At 51.9% G+C, this 21,039-nt stretch overlaps 1 protein-coding gene across 5 annotated transcripts in view; it reads left to right on the forward strand.

Annotated features, from left to right (window-relative positions):
* The window catches only part of IGFN1 (immunoglobulin like and fibronectin type III domain containing 1), a 38,610-nt gene extending 20,399 nt beyond the window's left edge, over window positions 1-18,211 (forward strand). For 3 of the 5 annotated variants that reach the window (XM_074528111.1, XM_074528109.1, XM_074528110.1), the window contains 13 exons: window positions 1,357-5,400; window positions 6,623-6,747; window positions 7,160-7,301; window positions 7,771-8,067; window positions 8,689-8,988; window positions 9,858-10,031; window positions 10,435-10,563; window positions 10,994-11,299; window positions 12,798-12,886; window positions 13,979-14,174; window positions 15,345-15,644; window positions 16,101-16,427; window positions 17,158-18,211. In XM_074528111.1, the coding sequence (XP_074384212.1) occupies window positions 1,357-5,400; window positions 6,623-6,747; window positions 7,160-7,301; window positions 7,771-8,067; window positions 8,689-8,988; window positions 9,858-10,031; window positions 10,435-10,563; window positions 10,994-11,299; window positions 12,798-12,886; window positions 13,979-14,174; window positions 15,345-15,644; window positions 16,101-16,427; window positions 17,158-17,171 (6,443 nt within the window). In that variant the 3' untranslated portion in view covers window positions 17,172-18,211. The remainder of the gene's footprint in view (window positions 1-1,356; window positions 5,401-6,622; window positions 6,748-7,159; window positions 7,302-7,770; window positions 8,068-8,688; window positions 8,989-9,857; window positions 10,032-10,434; window positions 10,564-10,993; window positions 11,300-12,797; window positions 12,887-13,978; window positions 14,175-15,344; window positions 15,645-16,100; window positions 16,428-17,157) is intronic. The other 2 variants (XM_074528112.1, XM_074528113.1) reach the window with 2 other exon arrangements.
* Window positions 18,212-21,039: the final 2,828 nt, after the last annotated feature.

Here is a 21,039-nt window from a genome sequence, read left to right on the forward strand (position 1 = left end):
CCAGGGTGCCCAGAGAGGTTGTGGTTGCCCCATCCCTGGAAGTGTCTAAGGCCAGGCTGGATGGGGCTTGGAGCAGCCTGGGACAGTGGAAGGTGTCTATGGCAGGGAATGGAATGGGATGAGTCTTAAGCTCCCTTCCCATCCAAACCATTTTGTGATTCCATGACTCTAAATCCTGTTTGGAAAAATGAATGGCTGGTTAGACCCTCTTTCCTCTTTAAATGAGACCAACTTTTCCCCTTTTAATTAGTCCTGGCTAATCCTATTGGCTTGCTTGCTCTACAGCTATGATGAAGTAGAACATTCTCCATGAGTTATTGGAAAAACGCTCCCCATCTCCCCGCATGTTTTTGAGGAAGCTGTCCCAGGGATCACAGTGCAGCAGGCAGGGGCTCAGGGAGCTTTAGATACTCTCAGTTCTACACTATCGATGCCATTCTTCTTGTTAGATAATATTTTTCATTCCCAGTTAGAGTTAAACATGCTGGAAGGAGCTCAGAGGAAGCTGGAAAGGTGGGAACACAGTGCAGGCATATTGACAGTCACCTGGTATATATTTGTTTGTTATGAAGGGTGGTTCCTTTGCTTCCCTTTGACTCTGGTTTCCTTTGGGATCCCCCTGCAGCAGCAGGAGGGGTCTCTCTCACAAAGGCCTCTCCAAAGCAATGTAGGTTTCTGAAACAAAGAAACTTCCTGTGGATTTCAGTGAGCTCTCATACATTATATCTGACCTGGAAACCAAAGCAGTGAGTGACCTGCTCTCAGAACAGCCTGAATTTCAGATTAATCCAAAGCTATTCACATATCTGAAAGCTTTAGTCCTCATGTTGGGCATCCCTAAACCAGCCATTATTCACATGTGCAAGCTGCCTCCAGAGCAGTGAAATCCCAGTTCCAGGGTGGGAACTGATGGCTCCTCTGTGCATGGAATATTCTGTAACTCCTCCATATCTGGAAGGTGAAGGCAGATGGAATTAATGAATCCCACATACAATCTCAGCCCCTCTAAATCAGACCTGCCATGCTGGAAGTCTCTTTTTCTGTTATTTTTGGTTGGTTGGTTTGTTTGTTATAATAAGCATGTTTCCATTAAAAAACAATGCGTTTTAACTAAAAATAATTGTCTTTAACTAACATTTCATTGTCTCAATGTAGCATTGAAAAATTCAGGATTTGAAATTATTTTAAATTTATTTAAATGTATTGTGTGTGTGTGTCCTAAAATGAAATTCAAAAAGTGCTAACACATTTTCTTTGGTTCTTGATGCAGTGCATGTCCTATTGATTTTCTGTTATTTTGTTCCCCTCTTTTTCTGTGTATTGTAAATCTGCTGCCATGGAACAATGCAACTTCAGATGCCAAAGGAAAGAGGAGTCAGGATGAAGAAGAAAAGATTGTAAGGGAGACATCTGAGTGGCTGAAAGAAACAATGGCAGACAACGAAAGGGCGAGGAAGCTTCGGCGCCAGGAGCAAGCTGCTGCTGAAGAGCGTGCTTCCTTCTCCACATCCTCTGCTGGGGAGAAAAGTGGCTGGCGCAGAACAGGTCAAGGCAGCAGTCAGGGCAGGGGCCAAGCACACTCCCTTGATTCTGGAGATGGAAGCCAAATTTTTTTGGGAAAAGAAGGGCTACGCAAAACCCACATGAATGGAGAGATGGGGTCTGGGCAGTTTTCTGGAGCAGGTCTAGATGGAGACTCAGCAGCCAATGATGGCAGCATCTTTGGACTGAAAGGGGGCAGAAGTGGGTTAAGGGCTGTCCATGGCATGGACTCTGTGTCAGGCTCTGCAGGTCCTGGTGGTGCAGGAGGACAGGCAGGTGAACGGAATTCTGTAGATGGCAGAGGTGAAGGTTTGCTGAGTGCTGTTGACATTGACATGGGTGATGGAGAAGGTTTGGGCTCTCAGCGTGACAAGGATGGGAATTTAGGTGATGCCAGTTACAGAGCTGGTTTTGGGGGTGCTGGGAGGTTGGGTGGTGGAAGTTCTGTGCCAGATGGGCTTGATCCTGATTCAGCTGGAGTGGGAGCCAGTGTGGGTGATCTGTTCAGCAGGACTGGTCCAGGAACTGGAGCTGGGGGGAATGCTGCAAGTGCTGGAATGGCAGGAGGAATGAGGTTCCACCATGGCAAGGATGGGCATGCCACTGTGGGTGATATGAATGGAGCAGGTATAAACAGAGAGGGACAAACAGGGACTCCCTATGGCAAGGATGGTCTGACACCTCATGCCAGTGGTCAGTTAGGGCAGACAGGAAGATCTGGCTCATTGTATGGGCCAGGAGGCCTTCCAGGTGGAGATGGAGCTACACCTGGTAGAGGTGGCAATTCCACAGGAGAAATGGAGGTTTTGTATGGTCCAGATGGCCAGGCACTGGGAGCAGGTGCTGGTGGAGTTGGTGCAGGGGGATTTGGGTCTCCCTATGGAAAGGATGGTCTCCCAGCTGGCTCTGGTTTTGGGGGTGTTGGTGCAGGGGGACCTGGAGCTCCCTATGGGAAAGATGGTCTTCCAATTGGAGCAGGTGCTGGTGGGGCTGGTAGTGCAGGGGAACTTGGATCTCTCTATGGGAAGGATGGTCTCCCAGCTGGGGCTGGTGGTGCTGGTGCAGGAGGTTTTGGAGAGGCTTTGTATGGCCCAGATGGTCGGCCACTTGGGGCAGGTGTTGGTGCTGGTGCTGGTGCAGGGGGATTTGGAGCTCCCTATGGAAAGGATGGTCTCCCAGCTGGAGCAGGTACTGGTGGTACAGGAGGATTTGGGGAGGCTTTGTATGATGGTCGGCCACTTGGAGCAGGTGTTGTTGCTGGTGGTGGTGCAGGGAGATTTGGATCTCCCTATGGGAAGGATGGTCTCCCAGCTGGAGCTGGTGGAACTGGTGTAGGAGGACTTGGAGAGGCTTTGTATGGCCCAGATGGTCGGCCACTTGGAGCAGGTGTTGGTGCTGGTGCTGGTGCAGGGGGATTTGGATCTCCCTATGGGAAGGATGGTCTCCCAGTTGGAGCTGGTGGAGCTGGTGCAGGAGAGGCTTTGTATGGCCCAGATGGTCGGCCACTTGGAGCAGGTGCTGGTGGGGCTGGTGCAGGGGGATTTGGAATTTCCTATGGAAAGGATGGTCTGCCAGTTGGAGCAGGTGCTGGTGGGGCTGGTGCAGGGGGATTTGGAATTTCCTATGGAAAGGATGGTCTGCCAGTTGGAGCAGGTGCTGGTGGGGCTGGTGGTACAGGGGGACTTGGATCTCCCTATGGGAAGGGTGGTCTCCCAGCTGGAGCTGGTGGAGCTGGTGTAGGAGAGGCTTTGTACGGCCCAGATGGTCGGCCACTTGGAGTAGGTGTTGGTGCTGGTGCTGGTGCAGGGGGATTTGGATCTCCCTATGGGAAGGATGGTCTCCCAGCTGGTGTGGGTGTTGGTGGAGTTGGTGCAGGGGGATTTGGAGCTCCCTATGGAAAGGATGGTGTCCCAGTTGGAGCTGGCGGAGCTGGTGCAGGAGAGGCTTTGTACGGCCCAGATGGTCGGCCACTTGGAGCAGGTGTTGGTGGTGCTGGTGCAGGGGGATTTGGAATTCCGTATGGAAAGGATGGTCTCCCAGTTGGAGCTGGTGTTGGTGGATCTGGTGGTACAGGGGGATTTGGATCTCCCTATGGGAAGGATGGTCTCCCAGTTGGAGCTAGTGGAGCTGGTGTAGGAGGACTTGGAGAGGCTTTGTATGGCCCAGATGGTCGGCCACTTGGAGCAGGTGTTGGTGGTGCTGGTTCTGCAAGTGCCACGGGAACTGGAGCTCCCTATGGAAAGGATGGTCTGCCAGTTGGAGCAGGTGCTGGTGGGGCTGGTGGTGCAGGAGGAGTTGGGGGTCCCTATGGAAAGGATGGTCTCCCAGTTGGAGATGGTTTTGGTGGTGTTGGTGCAGGGGGACCTGGAGCTCCCTATGGGAAGGATGGTCTCCCAACTGGAGCAGGTGTTGGTGTTAGTGGTGCAGCAGGTGTTGGGGGTCCCTATGGAAAGGATGGTCTCCCAGCTGGGGCTGGTGGTGCTGGTGGGGCTGGTGCAGGGGGATTTGGATCTTCCTATGGGAAGGATGGTCTCCCAGCTGGAGCTAGTGGAGCTGGTGTAGGAGGACCTGGAGAGGCTTTGTATGGCCCAGATGGTCGGCCACTTGGAGCAGGTGTTGGTGGTGCTGGTTCTGCAAGTGCCATGGGAACTGGAGCTCCCTATGGAAAGGATGGTCTGCCAGTTGGAGCAGGTGCTGGTGGGGCTGGTGGTGCAGGGGGTGTTGGAGCTCCCTATGGAAAGGATGGTCTGCCAATTGGAGCAGGTGCTGGTGTTGGTGGTGCAGCAGGTGTTGGGGGTCCCTATGGAAAGGATGGTCTCCCAGCTGGAGCAGGTGCTGGTGTTGGTGGTGCAGGGGGTGTTGGAGGTCCCTATGGACCAGATGGTCTCCCAGTTGGAGCAGGTGGTGCAGGGGGATTTGGGGGTCCCTATGGAAAGGATGGTCTGCCAGCTGGAGCTGGTGTTAGTGGTGCAGGCGGTATTGGAGCTCCCTATGGAAAGGATGGTCTCCCAGTTGGAGCTGGTGCTGGTGTAGCTGGTGGGGCAGGGGGTGTTGGGGGTCCCTATGGAAAGGATGGTCTCCCAGTTGGAGCAGGTGCTGGTGTAGCTGGTGGGGCAGGGGGTGTTGGGGGTCCCTATGGAAAGGATGGTCTCCCAGCTGGGGCTGTGGCAGGAGCTGCTCATTTTGCTCTTGGAGGTGAGGAAGCGATGGGATTGGGCCGTGGCACGGATGCCACACTGAGCAGAGCTCCGGGATATGCAGGTGGAGCAGGAGGAGAGGGCTTTTCCAGGGAAGGCTCTGCCCTGTGGGGTGCAGGGTCTCCCTATGGTGAGGACAGAGGCTCAGGTGTAGCCACAGCTGGTGCAGGTGGAGCTGGGAGGCTGGGACGGGATGGATGGGATTCAGTTGGTGGTAAAGGAGGTGTGGGAGCTGCAGGTGGCCCAGGAGGTGAATATGGGCTGGATGCACATCTTGGCAGATCTTTGAGAGGTGAAACTGGAAAGGGCACTGCCAGTGATGTCAGAGGGCCAGGGAACAAAGGTTCAGCTGGTGACAGAGGGTCCCTGTCAGGTCCAGGAGGAGCCAGGGGAGAGGGAGGAGATTTCACACAGTTGGGCTCCCTTTATTCTGCCTTTGGAGAGGCAGGGAGTAAATCCCATGACAGATTTGTTGACGGGAGTAGCTCAGGTGGGTTTGGTCAAGGTCCACTGAGTTATGGCCAGGTGTCAGGTCCTTTCGGTGGACCTCCTTCAGCAAACCAGAGAAACCAGGAACCTGACGTGGATCTTAAAGCAAATGATTCCCTGAACAAGACGGAAAGCAAACAAAAGAGACGGAGTGTCCTGGATGATATCAAAGGTACGTGGTTAACTGGTGACTCCTGGTCTTTGCATTTTGATACTCACATCCCTAATCCTGAAAAGAAATTGGATGTTATGGTTTAGATAAACACAACTCTATAGAAATCTGGTTGTCCCATGATCTGTTCCTAATTCTCCCACTGATAGCCTGCTTGATCTTACACAGTGTGCTCTGATCAAACTGCCTCAAAGGTCTAAATTACTTTCTTTGTCTAAATGATCTGAACCAGGTCTCATCTCTTCATTTTTGTTTCACATATCATGGAACAGACCAGTTCACAAACATGCCAGTTCCCAAAAATTTCAAGGAATATCATCATGTTTCTTTGACACTGTTCTAATTCAAAACTGAAGATTTCACTTTATTTTTCAAACACCTACTGTAAAGAACTGTGTTTTTTAAGTCCTGGGAACAATTCTGTGCCTGCATATATGGGATTATATAATGTAAAGAGCTCTTTTCTCTTGTAACATCAGGAATAATAAGGTGTTGCATAGAATAAGAGGGGAGTAATGTGTTTGCAGTCATTTGAGTAAAACCTGTAGCTCCACCAACAAGATGATGATGTGAAAATTGTAGGCATGAGAAATTTCAGGTGTATAATCAGAGGGGAATATTGACCTAATGGGATGGTTCACAAGTTAGGAATTATCATTGCTAAACCATAAATATAAACAAGGAAGTAAAATCATCAAAGCTGGGGTTCAGGAGGAAGGAGTGGGGTATATATTAGAGAGGAGATTGTGATGGTAATGGAGAGAACTTGGGAAGAGAAAGAGGAATACAAGGGTGGAGAACAGTGTGCCTGGGGCTGTTTAGGGGGATGTGTTGGGCAGCCCCATGTGTGGTCAGTGCAGAGGAAGAGGAGGATGAAGCAGTATATTCACACCCTGGAGCAGCCTGGTTTTTTCCACTGGCTGTAGAGGGAGCCAAGATGATTAGCATAGACATAAACTAGCAAATCCACAGCTGGATAATGTGATTTGTGGTGAATCCATTGCCCATGAGGTGGATGTTGGGATACAGTTGATGTTGGGATGGTCCTCAAGGCACTGGGTGTATCCAGCTGGCCCACAGCGAGGTGGCACAAAAGCCTCTCCTGACCAGGGGACCTTTTTTTTTAAAAGCTCTTTTCACCTCAGGTGCACATGCATTTCCAGCTCTAGGTGTCTCTCTGTAGCACAGACTTAGCCTCTTTTCCTTCCTTTGTGCTGTTCAGTCCCGCGCTGTTACCTCAACAAGCAGCTGGCGACCGTGCGGGTGCTGAAGGGGGACCCGGCTGAGCTGTCCTGCACCGTCAGCAGGGACAACGTGACAGGAACCTGGTTCAAGGATGGCCTAAAGGTGGGTTCCCTGAGCTTGGTGTTGGCTTTGGGTAGCAATGCTCTGCTCTCTGGCTCTACTTCCTAAGGGTGCTGTCAAGGTGTCCTTCCCCCTGACAGCCACCTGCATCTGAGGGGGGCCCTGGAAGGGTTCCCAGAATCCCAGAGTGGTTTGGGTTGGAAGGGACCTTACAGATCATCCAGTCCCACCCCTGTCCTGGGCAGAGATACCTTCCACTAGACCAAGCCTCGTCCAGGGATGGGGCAGCCACAGCTGCTCTGGGCAACAGAATACCAGAATATTGTCATTAAATATGCATGACATTCCTAAATCTCTTCAACTGCATTTCAAATTGTAGTCTGTCCAGTTTTAGTATGGATTGCATTTTTTACTTTTTTTTTAAAAGGATAGGTCTCTATCCTTTACTTTGTAGTTAACAAGCATGGATGGAGTCGTATTTGAAAAGAAAGGTCTTGTCCACAAACTGATCATCAACAAGGTTGAAGATATTCATGCTGGGAAATACAGGTTTGAAGGTGGAGATGTAAAAACTGAAGCTTCAATTTTTGTTGAAGGTGAGTCTACTCAAACCACCAAGGCAGCATGAGATGGGCTTTAAATGTAATATATTTACTCAGAGACATGTTATTGGTTATTGAGATAAATTTGTTATAAAGAATTACAAGATAAATGGGAAATGTTTTTTGTACAGGTTGTTTCATTTTGCATTTGCAAATTTAACTAAGGACCCTTCTGCCAGCAACTCAAATATTTCTGGGGTGCACAAAACACTTTACCAGGGCAGACTCTTCATTCTTGTGTTTAGTGTGTTGCCTAGGAGAAATTTTCTCTAGTGAAAGGACAGTGGGATACCACAAAATTTTGTGATAATTATCCTGTAGCAAAGTACAACTAAAAGTTCAGATCCAAGAGTTGTGAGCTTCTAAGCATTGCTGGCAGCACCATGAGGGGATCCCTTCTCTCCAAGGTGAACCTTATCCTCCTTGAATTGTGGTTTTTAATGACCTTGTATCACCTGCTTAGATCCTCCCCAGGTGGACAAAGTTCTCCTCAAGAACTTGACCAGTGTCCCCACGGTGGCCAAGGCTGGGGAGGGGGTGAAGCTGCGGATCCCATTCGAGGGTCGGGGGCCCATCAGGGCAGCGTGGCTGAAGGACAGGATGGAGCTGGGCGATGACTCCAGGATCCGTGTGGACAAGACAGACACCTGCACCACACTGTCCATCTCCAGCTGCAACAGGAGGGACTGTGGGGATTACAAAGTCAGGCTCAAGAACGACAGTGGTGTCCTGGAGATCAACCTAAAGCTCATGGTGATAGGTAAGATCCTATAACCTTCACTGTGGCTTTCACTGTAAAGCTTAGGCAGGGAATCCATTGACACTGGTGACAACCTTGTTTGGAGTGATTGGGTATTTAGAAAGGAACAAGACTCTGTATATTGCCCCAAAATCAGGGTACAAGGAAAGATTGCTGAACATGCTTCATGCCCTTTAGTACAAGGGAAAACAAACCTAGTTTGGTTTTTCATGGCCTAAGCAGCTGAGTTTTGGGTGTTCAGACACTGTAGGAGATGTGACTGTACACAGCATGCAAATCTGAAATAGGATATCAAGGTCCAATTCAGCCCTCCCATAAATGTCTGGACTCCCTTGGGAGACCAGAAATGATTTTGCCTGTATTAGCAAGCTGAACTGGTGCAATTCTTATGAGAACTATTGACCCAGGGAGAGCAAGGGCCTGGCTTTCCATCTTCTCCATCAAAAGTTAGAAGAGGTCAAGTTTGGAAGAGGCAATTCACATGCCCAGCCCTCATCCTACCACTGTGCCTGCATTTCATCAGGAACAGTCTCCCAGCTGGTGGGCAAGGGACAGTGTCTGCTCCAAACCCAGGAGCAGGTCTGGGTCTGGAGCCAGCTGTGTCTCTGTTCATCTTTCCAGACAAGCCACAGCCTCCAGCAGGACCCATCAAAATTGTTGAAAGCTCCGCCAACAACATCACAATCCAGTGGAAGCCCCCAAAGGACGACGGGGGCAAACCAGTGCAGAGGTACCTCGTGGAGAGGCAGCAGGTGGGCAGGAACGACTGGGAGGCTCTGGGAGAAACCCCCAGGAGCTGCACCAGCTTCACCACAAACAAAGTGGAGGAAGAGATGAGCTACTACTTCAGGGTGAGGGCCGTGAATGCCGAGGGAGTGAGCGATGCGCTGGAGTCAGGGGAAGTGAAGGCTGCCGGTAAAGGTGAGGAGAACTTCTCATAATTCATAATTCAAAATTCAAATTGGTAAATTCATTATCAAAGCTGACGTCAGAGGAAACTCACTCACTCCACTGCATTGTGGATGTTGCTACAGATCTCAACTTCAGTCTCCACACAAAGCTGTGGAGGTTGCCCAGCTTTGTTGTAGGCTCTGCTGATGTTGAGTGAGATGTAATTATTCCTTGGTCATGCTCTGTTTTGGATTGGAAAGGAAGTTTCATGAGGGAAATGCAAAACGCATCAAGATCAAAGGAAATTTTTCTCAGTGTGGCTGCAAAGGGAACATGTGAAGCCTTTTCTTAACTCCACAGGCAAAAGAACTTATATGTGCAGCCCTTCACAGCATGACCACTCCACTCCCCCAATCTCCAAACAACTGAATATTGGTTTTGTCCTTCAAGAAGTTTAAACACTAGAACAGGTTTGCCATGAGCACAAATGCAGTACTAGAGAGAGCAATGTTCAATTCTAATTATCTTCTGTCTCCATTCTCATTCCCATAATTCTGTACCTTGGACACTTTAGCAGAGGGCAAAGAAAATCTGTTTTGTTACCAGTTCCTGTTGTTGTAAGCAAGAATTATGCTGATTGTTCATATGTGGGAATGACACACCCCACTGGCAGAGAAATTGTCTGGATGACAGCAGGTCTTTTGTGAAATCCAACCTAAGGAACAGGATCCATGCTGGATCCAGTTTGTGTGGGAAACAGGATCCACAGCTTCAGGTCTCAGCCAAAGCACATCCATAGGAATACTTGGGGGAATCTGGAAGAAGAGATTCCACACAGCACCATTTCATCTTGCCATAAAAACATACCTGCTAATAATGAAGCCCTCGTCTCTTTGTAGGTTCCCCTGGTGCCCCAGATCGCCCTGAGATCATCAGTGCCAGCAAGGACACCATCACCATATCCTGGAAAGCTCCTTGTAAAACCGGCACTTCCCAAATTAAGGGATACATTGTTCAGAAACGCAAAAAGGGTACAGTGACCTGGCTGCCCGTCACCAACGCACCTGTCAAAGGTGGGTATCTGATTCCTGGAACAGCCTGGGGCATTTGAAAAGGCAAAAATGTCAGCTTGGGTTTGGGAGCTGCTTAGGATCTTACACCTTTCACATCAAGGTGGTGATGGGTGACCTTGGAGGTCTTCCCCAACTAAATGATTCTGTGATTCAAGGGCTGTTTGATTTTGAAAATAATACAATGAACACATCCCAGAAGATCACATGCACTTGGCTAGGGAATGGCAGGGGAATCAGTGACAGCTTTTATGGCTCCTGAGAGTTTTTCCGTCCATAACTCTGCCTGAAGTAAGGCACAGCTTTGTTGTGTCACCTTTCCTGATGGGGAACAGCTTCCCTGAGGCAACATCTCTCCTCTCTCCTCTCTCCTCTCTCCTCTCTCCTCTCTCTCTCCTTTCCACAGACAAGAAACTGAAGGTGACAGGCCTCAAGAAGGGTGTGCAGTATGAGTTCCGTGTGGCAGCTGTCAATGCTGCTGGCACAGGAGAGCCCAGTGACCCCTCAGAGCCTGCCTTTGCCCGGGACCCCACCAGTAAGTGCCCTGCCCTGCCCTGTGCTGTGCTTTCAGGGTATTCATAGAGAGATGTTCTTAAATCCTCTGTAAAAGCATGTGGAGACAAGGATCAGTAAATGGGGAATGTTTCATGGCTGAGAATCAACTGGAGGAAGGAATGGAAGGATTTCCTGTAGGATGTCGAAGTCAAGATTTGGCAGTACCCAGTGGGGGGAAATGTGCAGTGTGGAGAATACTCGGAGGGGCCACAGAGTGTTTTGGAATGTTGTGGATTTATGCAGGGCTGATAGGAGCAAGGACCCAGATCCAGCTCTGAAAAACTGGGATGTGGAGCAACACAGCATGGTGGAAATCCAGTGCACTGCAAGAATGTCGGGAATCTCAGGCAGTGACTGAAGAGGGAAGAGAAACCCTAGAAAAATAGTTGAAATAAAATTTCTCTGTCCAGAATCTCCAGGCCAAGTGCAGGACCTTAAAGTGAGCAGCAGTGACAGCACCAGTGTCACCCTGACATGGAACAAACCTGAAGTACAAGATGGGAATGATGTGAAAGGCTATGAGGTGGAGATGAGGCCCTGTAACAGCCTCAGCTGGACCAAGTGCTTCACCCTCCCTGCCGGGAGCACCTCGTGCCGGGTGCAGGGCCTGCAGGCCAGGGAGAAGCTGTTCCTGCGCGTCAGGGCCCTCGGCGACGGCGGCCCCGGGGAGGCCACGGAGCTGGAGGCGTGTGCTGGAGCTGCTGCTGCTGCCCTGGGTGAGTCCGGGGCCCGCGGCTCTGTCCCGGGAGCGGGGCACTCTCCCCGGCTGTGTTCCCCGGGAGCGGGGCACTCTCCCTGGGGCTCTGTCCCCGGAACGGGGCACTCTCCCCGGCTCTGTCCCAGGAGCGGGGCACTCTCCCCGGCAACGGGGCACTCTCCCTGAGGCTCTGTCCCGGAACGGGGCACTCTCCCCGGCTTTGTCCCGGAACGGGTCCACTGTCCCCAGCTCTCTGTCCCCGGAACGGGGCACTCTCCCCGGGCGCTGTCCCGGAGCAGCAGCGGCAGCAGCGGCCGGGCTGTGGCGCACCGGCAGCAGCCGCCCCCAGGCCCAGCCTCGCCCAGGGCAGCGCTGCTCCCGCTCCCCTCGGGCTTCTCTGCTCACCGCAGCCGGGCAGTGTCGGTATTAACTGATAGCAGATAGGCAGTGCACAGTGCTCAGCTCATCTAGAGACTCCTTTGGATAAAACAACTCTCAGAACTCCATTTTCTCCTTGTACTTACATTCTGCCCCCTGTCCAGGGCCACTCCACAGTCACCAGACAGAACCTGTGTGTGCCTTTAGCCCTGCTTGCACTCTTCCAAGGGAAAAATAGAGTTTCCATTACATTTTTAGACAATCTTCTGAAATTAAAAATTTTATTTTGTTCTCTTAAATCACAATTTTAAATTATGTTTTGGATACTTTATTTTATTTTTTAATTGTTTAGTTTGAAAGTTTTCACCATTTTCACTTTTCCATTTTTATTTACAATCTGCAGCTCTGTTTTTTCCCTGCTCTTTGGGAACATTGCAGAATTACAGATGTAAGAGATAATTCTCTGAGGGGTTCATCTTCCTTAAATTGGATTCTAAGTGAAAATGTCTGCTTTGGCATATGCCTGGAGACTCCATTTATCAATAAAAAACATAAAAAAAAAATCAAATAAATCCATCTAAAGCAGGTGTTCAGTTCTACACTGGAAACACTAAATGCAATTTAGCATTACTGTATTTGGTATGCTTAGATAAATCATAATTGGTGTAGTATATTGATGAAAAGAGAAAAGAAAATATTTTAAATGCTAAAAAATACCATTTTAGATAAACTCTGGCAGCTTTCCTGTGGATGTTCTGTGCTCTGTACTGCATATATATTTTATAAGTGTCCATTGGAACTTCCTTTTTCCAGCCACCATTTAAACACAAAAGATGATCCCTATGATGGGATAAAGTGTGGCAAAGAGCCCATTTCTCTGTGACTGAGACATCACATGAATACGGAGATTGTTGTGAATGCATTTTTACATCATTTTCCCTTGTTTAGTCATGGTGATAATAAATAGTAATGAAATTTGAGAGGTGTACAGTCTGGAACTGAACCAGGGAGCTTTTTCCCACTGTGAGTCCCTCAGCAGCCTCATTCAGCTGGGAGAGGCACCAGGGGGTGGAACACTGCAATTGTCACCAGGGACTGCACCAACATCACCTTCTGGGAGTAATCTTTGTCTCTTCCAGTTCCTCCCAGGTTCCTGATAGATGACACAGTGAAAAGCTTCCTGCTTATAAAAGCAGGGGATCCCATCCGGGTGAAGATTCCCTTTGAGGTGGGTATTCAGGGCTTTGGAGGAATTCCCTGCCTGGTTTTATGGCAGACAGGAAAACTGAGCCGCTGTTTTTATGTCATGGAATTTTGTTTACAAGTCACTGGGCAAATAATTTGGCCTGCCTGTGCTGTGTAGACTTTCAGGGTGAGGAAAACACAAGCCAGAATCGAGCAGTCAGTCTTGGCATTGGTGTTTATGACATTGTGGTCATTCCTTAACCTCTGCCACAAGGCTCAGTGCTGTCCACCCAGCCTTATCAATGTTACCATCATCTGCTGCTGCTCTGTCAGACTGCCCAAATCAGAGATTTCCCTGTGACTCCCTCAGAAGGCCTTGGGGCACCATTTCCAGCAGCACCTTCACTGGGCTTGTCTCACCAAGCAGCAGCACTTGAGAACTTGGCAGGCACTGAGAGAAACCTCAGTGCTTTGGAGGGAGCTTGGAACAACACAGGCTTTTCCTCATGGGAAGGGTGGTCAGGTTTGGAAGGGACTGCCCAGGGAGGTTTGGAGTGCCCATCCTTGGAGGTGTCCAAGGAACACCTTTTGTGTAAAAAGTGTAAAAGTGCTTTTAAGGTGAGGATGAGGCATGGGTTGGACTCAATGCTCTTGGAGGTCTTTTCCAGACATAAATGACTCCATGATCCTCTAAAGTCTGGGATACCAGAGGAGGGTAATGAAGTGTGTGTGTATTTGCTGGCCTTTCTCCTAATCTCTGGGAGAAGAGCCCAAAGATGGCATAATGGAAATAAAGACTTATAGGGTATTTTTTTCTTTCCAAAACCAACATCTTTTTTTTTTTTTACAGCAGAAAATACTCTCTGCTGAAGTTATCTGTCCTTGATCTGGCATAGCCTGTTCGACACAGTTCAAAAGAACACTTTACTGCACTTACATCCTTAAAAGACAAAAAGGAAAAAGAATTCATAAAGAAACTGTAGAACAGATCAGGGCTCTCAGATCCATCGTGGATCTGTACTTCTGAACATTACTGTGTAGAGGAGGTGCATGTTTGGGGTAAGATAATGAGACTAAAGACACAGGACCCAGTGTGGAGGTGAAAGAAGCGGCAGTGAGTGGTTGTTGTTTGCAGGGATCTCCCGAGCCGGCGGTGACGTGGCTGAAGGACGGGCTGCCCCTGCCCGGCCGCGCTGCCGTGAGCACCGGGGAGGGGAGCAGCCAGCTCCTGCTGCGGGCAGCCGAGCCCGGCGACAGCGGCACCTACACTGTGGAGCTCGGGGATGGGCTGGGCAAAAGCGAAACCTTCAGCTTCCAGGTTCAAGTCACAGGTAACTCACTGCCACCCATGCAATGTAGCAGCGGCTCCCGGCCAGTCCAGGCGGGGCATGAAGGGACTGAGAGCAGCCCTGGACAAGGACTTGGGGCTGCTGGTGGGTGAGAGCTGGGCATGCCCTGGGCTGATCCCCAGCGTGGGCAGCAGGGCAGGGGGGATTCTGCCCCTTGCCCCCTGAGGTGGCACCGCACCTGCAGAGCTGCCCCAGCCCTGGGGACACCCAGCAAAGGAAGAAGCTGGAGCTGCTGGAGCAATTCCAGGGAAGGCCACGGAGATGCTCAGAGAGCTGGAGCCCCTTTGCTCTGGAGCCAGGCTGGGAGAGCTGGGGGTGCTCACCTGGAGAAGAGAAGGCTCTGGGCAGAGCTCAGAGCCCTTTCCAGGGCCCAAAGGGGCTCCAAGGGAGCTGGAGAGGGGCTTGGGACAAAAGCCTGGAGGGACAGGACAAGGGGGAATGGCTTTTCACTGCCAGTGGGCAGGGTTAGATGGGATATTGGGAAGGAACTCCTCCCTGTGAGGGTGGTACAGGTTTCCCAGAGAAGCTGTGACTGCCCGTGGATCCTTGGAAGTGTCCAAGGCCAGGCTGGACTGGTCTTGGAGCAACCCAGGATAGTGGAAGGTGTCCTTGCCCATGGCAGGGGGTGGGACTGGATGGGCTTTTAGGTCCCTTCCCACCCAAACCAGTCTGGGATTCCATGATTTACTGTGGGTAGGCAGAAGGCCACAAGCTGAGTTTAGCAGCATGAGCTCTGCTGCAGTTTGTCTGTGCAGGCACAGGGAGAAGCAGGATACAGCTTTCTATGAGATTGTCGAGGCACTTTGTGATCTCACTTGTCTGCAGGACAGAGCAATCCACTGACTAAAACTGTCCTTCCCCAGTGCATGAGGGAGGTCAGCACAGGCTGTGGGACACTGAGCACAGCTCTGCCAGCTGTGACCCCAGGAGGAGAAGCAGCTCAGCCATACCACCCTCCTGGCAGTGCAGATGTTGTGCAGCAGCAGCTCAGTCCATGGCAAATGCAGCTGTGTGCCTGCACAAGGAATGGCATTTTGTCCGTTCCAGTGACCAGCATGGTCACTGAGCCCCGCACATGCAACAGACTCCAGGATTTTAGGGTTCTGTGCCCCTGTCCCCACAGCTGTGACATTGTGTGCCCTCCCCTGGCAGATGTCCCTCAGCCCCCTGGAGCCATCCAGCTGGAGGAGAATGTCCCCAACACAGTGACAGTGACCTGGGAGCCCTCAGCCTCTGAGCAGTGGGAGAAGAACCTGTACTACACTGTCCTGAAACGGGAGTCCCAGAAGGGCCTGTGGCATGTGCTGGGGGACCTGATCTACAACAACAAGTTCACCTTCACCAGGGTGGTCCCAGGCAGGGATTATTACTTCAGGGTTGTGGCAAAAAATGACGTGGGAGCCAGTGATCCATCAGAGACTGTGCAGCCCTGGAGGATCTGGAAAAAAAAGGGTAAAACATTTTCAAGTATTTCTCTGTGTTGTGTTTTGTTTCTTTCATTGCTTCTAACACCCTGCCCTCAAATGGATCTCTGCTTCTGTGAATATTCAGTGGCCCAGAACAGGAATGCACAGAGATGCCCTGAGGAATTCCAGCTGGGCAGGGAAGGTTTGTCCTTTCTGCAGGGGCATTATGCAGACAGACCCTCATTCCCAGCCATCATTACATGCAGTTTGCCCCAAAATGAATTTCCAGCAAAATCTAAGGATTTATTATTGTAGAACCAAAGTTTCTGACTTTGAAGTTAAACGTTGTGTAGTTCTGAGAAGCAGCAGAAGTTACAATCCATAGGTGCATGGGATCTCTGGTAATTTGCAGAATTCCAGACACTGCACGAACAAACCGCTGCAAACCCTGCAGTGCTGGGAGCAGTGTCTGAGTGTGTGTTTGGTGCTTTATATTTCACAGCTGAATTTCGAGTGAAAGCACAGAAATACAGGGGAGTTAACCAGAACCAGCCCCCAAGGTTCCTGGTGCCGCTGAAGTGCCACGTGGTGGTGACAGGCAGCGAGTGCCACATGAGCTGTGCTGTGGGAGGCCATCCCCCACCAAAAGTCACTTGGTACAAGGACAGCAGAGACCTCTCCAGAGATCCCAACTACTTCTGCACCAACGACTTCGGCGTGTGCTCGCTGGTGGTGCTGGGGGTCACCAAGCAGGACGAGGGCGAGTACATGGTGGAAGCCAGCAATGAAGTGGGCCGTGCCTTCAGCAAAGCCTTCCTCGCCATCAAAGGTAATGCACTGCTGCTTCCCTGGCAGATCCAGGGCTGTCCCTGCTGCCCAGGGCCTCAGAAATGGGGCCCAGCCAGCTCCACCTGCTGACAAAGCAATGGTGCCTCTGGGATGTTTAACTGAATTCCTGATCATTGTACTCGTGATCAAATACCAGAAATAAAAAGGAAGATGGGAAAGACCACTTGGTTCCTACATCATTCTACAGAGGTTTTGGCTGAAGTTGAGCAAATTTTTTAGAAGGAACAATCCCATCTTCATTAGGTAGGATAATATCAAGGTTAGATTTTTCTTGAGTGCAGAAGCTGCAGAATAAAGACCCTGGCAAATGTGCCAGGTGAGGGGAGCATTGAGAGAGCAGCTGATGTTTGGCCAAAGCCAGCACAAAGGGAGAAAAGAGCAACATGGTCAGAGGCACTGGGATCCTCCTGTGGATGGAAAGGCAGTGGGATGGCTGGAGATAGACTCTTGGATAGACTTAGGGGTAAATATTGTTGGTGACTGTACCCAGTGAAATATCCTTTACCTGGAGTCAAATATTTTTCTTTAAATGCAAAATACCTTGCTGGGATTACAGGAGTGGCAAGACGGGTCAGTTAAACCCCTGTTACCCTCTTGCAGACTTTTAGGCCCTGTAATATTTCAGCAGCCCCTCCCAGGGAGCTTTTCAGACTATTTCTGATCTTCCTCACTACAACCCTGAGCTGCTTCTCTCTCACTCTCACTTTCAGACTCCTCCCTGTAGCGTGGCCCTGCTGAGAACATCCCTGCCTGGCTCCAAGGATGGGAAGGTTTTGGTGAGGACTTGTCCATATGAAGGCTGTGCATTTATTGTCAGATGTTCTTCACAGTCTGAGGGTGTTATTTTTCAGATCCAGTGATTGCATATTGAACAGGATGCTGCATTGCCATCAATACTGGGGGGAAAAAGCTTTAAGAGCACTATATGGGTTTTTTTTAATAATCAGGCTATCTATGAGACCTTTAAAACGCAGCTTAGAAGCTTAAGGAACACAGAAAATGAGAGGAAAAATAATTGGCCAAATTGAAACTTTCAGTGGTGGGAGAGACCATCCTGCCACAGCATTCACCCACAACAAGGACCTTGCTGGACATCAGGGATCTCTGGTCCTTTCACATATGCTTTTTCAAGCCATTGGATTCCATGTGATTCTCTGCAAGTTTCCCAAATCGGGCAAAAGCAGCTCTGCATATGTTCTACTACCAGTAGCTGCTAAGTAGATTATCTTCCCTAACCCCAAAGTTTAAAAGATATCTGCCTGCTCATTTTGTCTGGGCAGGAGATGAAATCTCACACCATCCTGGCATGGGCCAGGTGAGGCTCCCAGTGCAAGTGCTCTGGTGGGAAGGACTGGCAGTCTACAAGCAGTGTGTGAGCACAGCAACTCCCCAAACCCTCAGCATGTGCTGCACAAAGTCTGTGCCAGTCCTGCATCACCCCCAGCATCACCTGTGCACCCAACTGCCCCTGGCCACGGCACTGCTTTGCCTCGAGCAAAAGAGGTGGAAAATCCATCCTGGGTGAGCAGAAACCCGAGGGGCTCCCAGGCACCTCCTGCCATGGCCAGGGGCTCCCAGCACCGGGCCTGGACAGCAGAATGTTGTGGCGGCTGTGGGAGGGTCACAACCAAGGCGCCAAGGGTACTTCGTGACAGGAGAGAGCAGAGCCAACAGCGGGGCGGGAATGTTCTTGGGATTACATTTTGTACAATGTTGTACAGATGTAGCAGCAGTAGATAATGAAATTAAACCACAATTCAGGGAAATCTACCCTTAGTCCGTGTTTATTCTGGAGAAGGAATCCCAGTCAGTTCCTGGGTCCCTGTCTGCTGCGGTTTCACGTCTCACTGCTGCACATGGTCATCCCTCATGGAACTGCTCCCGCAGCTCCTGGAGGCAGCGGGACATCCCGCAGGGCAAACTCGCTTCCTGACTGATGAGCACAAAGGCCAAGATTGATGGAAGCTGGATTTGGGGCTGAGGGACCTCGGGCAGCCCCGGCGCAGCAGGAGCAAGAGATTCCTGAGGTGTCTGCACCAGCTCCAGCAGATGCTCGGCTGCCGCTCTACCTGCAAGCTGCGATCCCAGCCGCAGGCGGGTCTCTGCCGGGGATCGCCTTCGTGATCCCCAGTGCCGGGCTGGAGGGGCTGGGGGCACCCCGGAGCACGGCCGGTGTCCCGGGCCGTGGCAGGGTGCGCTGGGACGGGACTCGGGGGTTCTCCCGGGCCAGGCCCGGCTGTGGCGCGGCCAGAGCCCGAATCGCCCTCAGCGCCGCCGCTGGGGGCTCGCCCGGGCCCCCCGGCACCGCCCGTAGATGGTCTCTCCCGCCCAGCTAACAGGTCCCGCCCCTCCGCGTCAATCACGCCAATACTGTCAGTGATTGGTCGATCCTCGGGGCCCTCCCCAGCCCCAGCCCCCGTCCTGAGCCAAGATGGCGGTGCCCAGAACCAGCCCGAGTCCTCTGGCTCCTCTGTCCCTCAGGGACCTGGGGAGCGGCGGGCCCCGAGCGCTGGAGCGTCCCTGGCCTCCGGGTCTGTGCCTGCGGAGCGTCCCGCGGCTCTGCCCGAGGCTGCTCGGACGGCGAGCGCTGCTCTGTCCTGGGCAAAGGCGCGGGCACCGAGCGGTCTCTGAGGGAGTGGCGGCAGCGCGGGCCGGGCCGGGCCCGGGAGAGCCGAGCAGCGCCGGGGAGGGGTGAGAGGGCGGGGGAATAACAGTGAAGAGAAGGAGAAACAGAGGTGGCGGTTCGGGCGTGGGGCGCAGTGAGAGGAGCTCCGTGACCGCGCGGGGGTCACCGGGTACCGAGCGCCCGGGCCGGGGATGCCCAGCACGGCCGGGGATGCCCAGCACGGGCACGGGGCACCAGCGCAGCTCCTTGGCTTCGGTTCCAGCACGGTTGTCCAGGACCTGCTGCAGACCCAGTCCGTGGATAAATCTTGGGGATGTTCCCGGTCCTGGGCACTGGGTTCAGTCTGGGGGGCAGCGGAGATTCCCCCTTTGCTGGGAAAAAGGATGAAGTTTTTGGCCGTGCTCGGGGGAGCAGAGGTAGGATTTTCCCCACCCACAGGTGGGTTCATTCCTCACCCAGAGAGGTCCGGCCTTTCCCTGGGTCCCTCTGTCCTCCTCCAACACCGGCAGCTTCCTTTTCCAGCCTGGAATTTGTAAGCCAGTGAAGTGTGGGGAGAAGCAGGGGAGTCACAGCAGCGCGGTCCCACATGCCAGGGGATGGGTGAGGGCCTGGGAGCGTCCCCATGGATCCCACAGGGACAGGGGTGTGTGTCCCACCAGAGAAGGTCCCCAGCGCTGCCTCGGGCAGGCAGGGACAGTGTGAGTGTCCCCTGCACACGGGGAGAGCCCCCTTTGAGCAGGACTTGGACATGGCTGGGATCAGCTCCTCTTCAGCAGCACATCCTGGGCAGTGGTGCCCGGCCTCATGCCAGGGGTGGGATAATGGGTTTGGGGTGGGCACGGGAACATCCTGCCCTGGCAGATGCTGAGGGGCTTCGCCTGCCACACTTGGCTGCAGAAGGTGGCACTGTCCTGCCATCCTGCTCTCCCAGAGCAGGGATTGGGAGCTGTGGGCACAGCTCAGAGCACACCCAGCATGGGCTGGGCACTGCCATGGTGGCACAGGGTGGACAGGACCCTTTTCCCACTGGCTGCTAGGTTCTGCTGTCTCTCCCTGAGTGCCAGCATCTCCTTAGCAGCTCTTTGTCCACCTGTTTTACTCACTGTCAAAACAACTGGAAAACCTTCCCAGTGTGTTGGGTCCAATCCAGCAGCTCCAGCTCTTAGTTCAGTTTAGCAGCTATTAATAATAACAACACATAAATAAAAATTTTTTTTGCAACTTGAATGTTTCTTTCATCCTTTTCCACCTGGGCTAATGGAAGGTATTTCTTCATGGCAGGGGAGTGGAACTGATTGGTCTTTAAGATAACTTCCAGTCCAAATCTTTAAGATTCTGTGACTCTGGGGGGCTGCTCTTCCTTCCAGGAACTATTTGTATTGGCCAAAGGATGTCCTAGAGGGATCCTGACCTGTGGCTCCCTGTCACCAGGGTCCCAGTGCTGCTGCGGGGGGGTGGCACTGCTGCAGCCTCTGCTTGGGAGTCATTGGGAGCCACTGCCCAAAATTCCCATGCCATGAGAGAGCAGCAGTGCCTCGTTGGTGGAGTTTGTGAGCATGAGGAAAGAAATGCTCCCGAGCCGGGAGGGAGGGATGAGCTGAACCTCCCACCCCATGCAGGGCAGGCTGTGCTCTAATGGGCTGAGCTGTCCCCTGTCCCTGGGCTGGCTTTGGTGGCACTGCTGAGGTCAGTGCCTGTGCCAGCCTGGCGTGGACAAGCTGGGGAACAGGTTCCAGCAGCGTTACAGCAAAATCCCCTCTCAGCCCCCGAGCAGGGAGGGTGATCCTGCTGGGGCAGGAAGTGTGGGCTCCTCACACAGGAGTCCCCTGGGCAGCAGGTTTGGGGTATTTGCTGATTTGCACCAATCCTCCTCCACCACCCTCTCCTCCTCCCTCCACGCCCCCAAATTCTTTTGTTTGGACTCCATCTCATCTTTGGTGACATGGAGAGCAGGACCAAGTCTGTC

The sequence above is a fragment of the Zonotrichia albicollis genome, chromosome 28 (genome assembly GCF_047830755.1).
Source record: "Zonotrichia albicollis isolate bZonAlb1 chromosome 28, bZonAlb1.hap1, whole genome shotgun sequence".
NCBI lineage: Eukaryota > Metazoa > Chordata > Aves > Passeriformes > Passerellidae > Zonotrichia > Zonotrichia albicollis.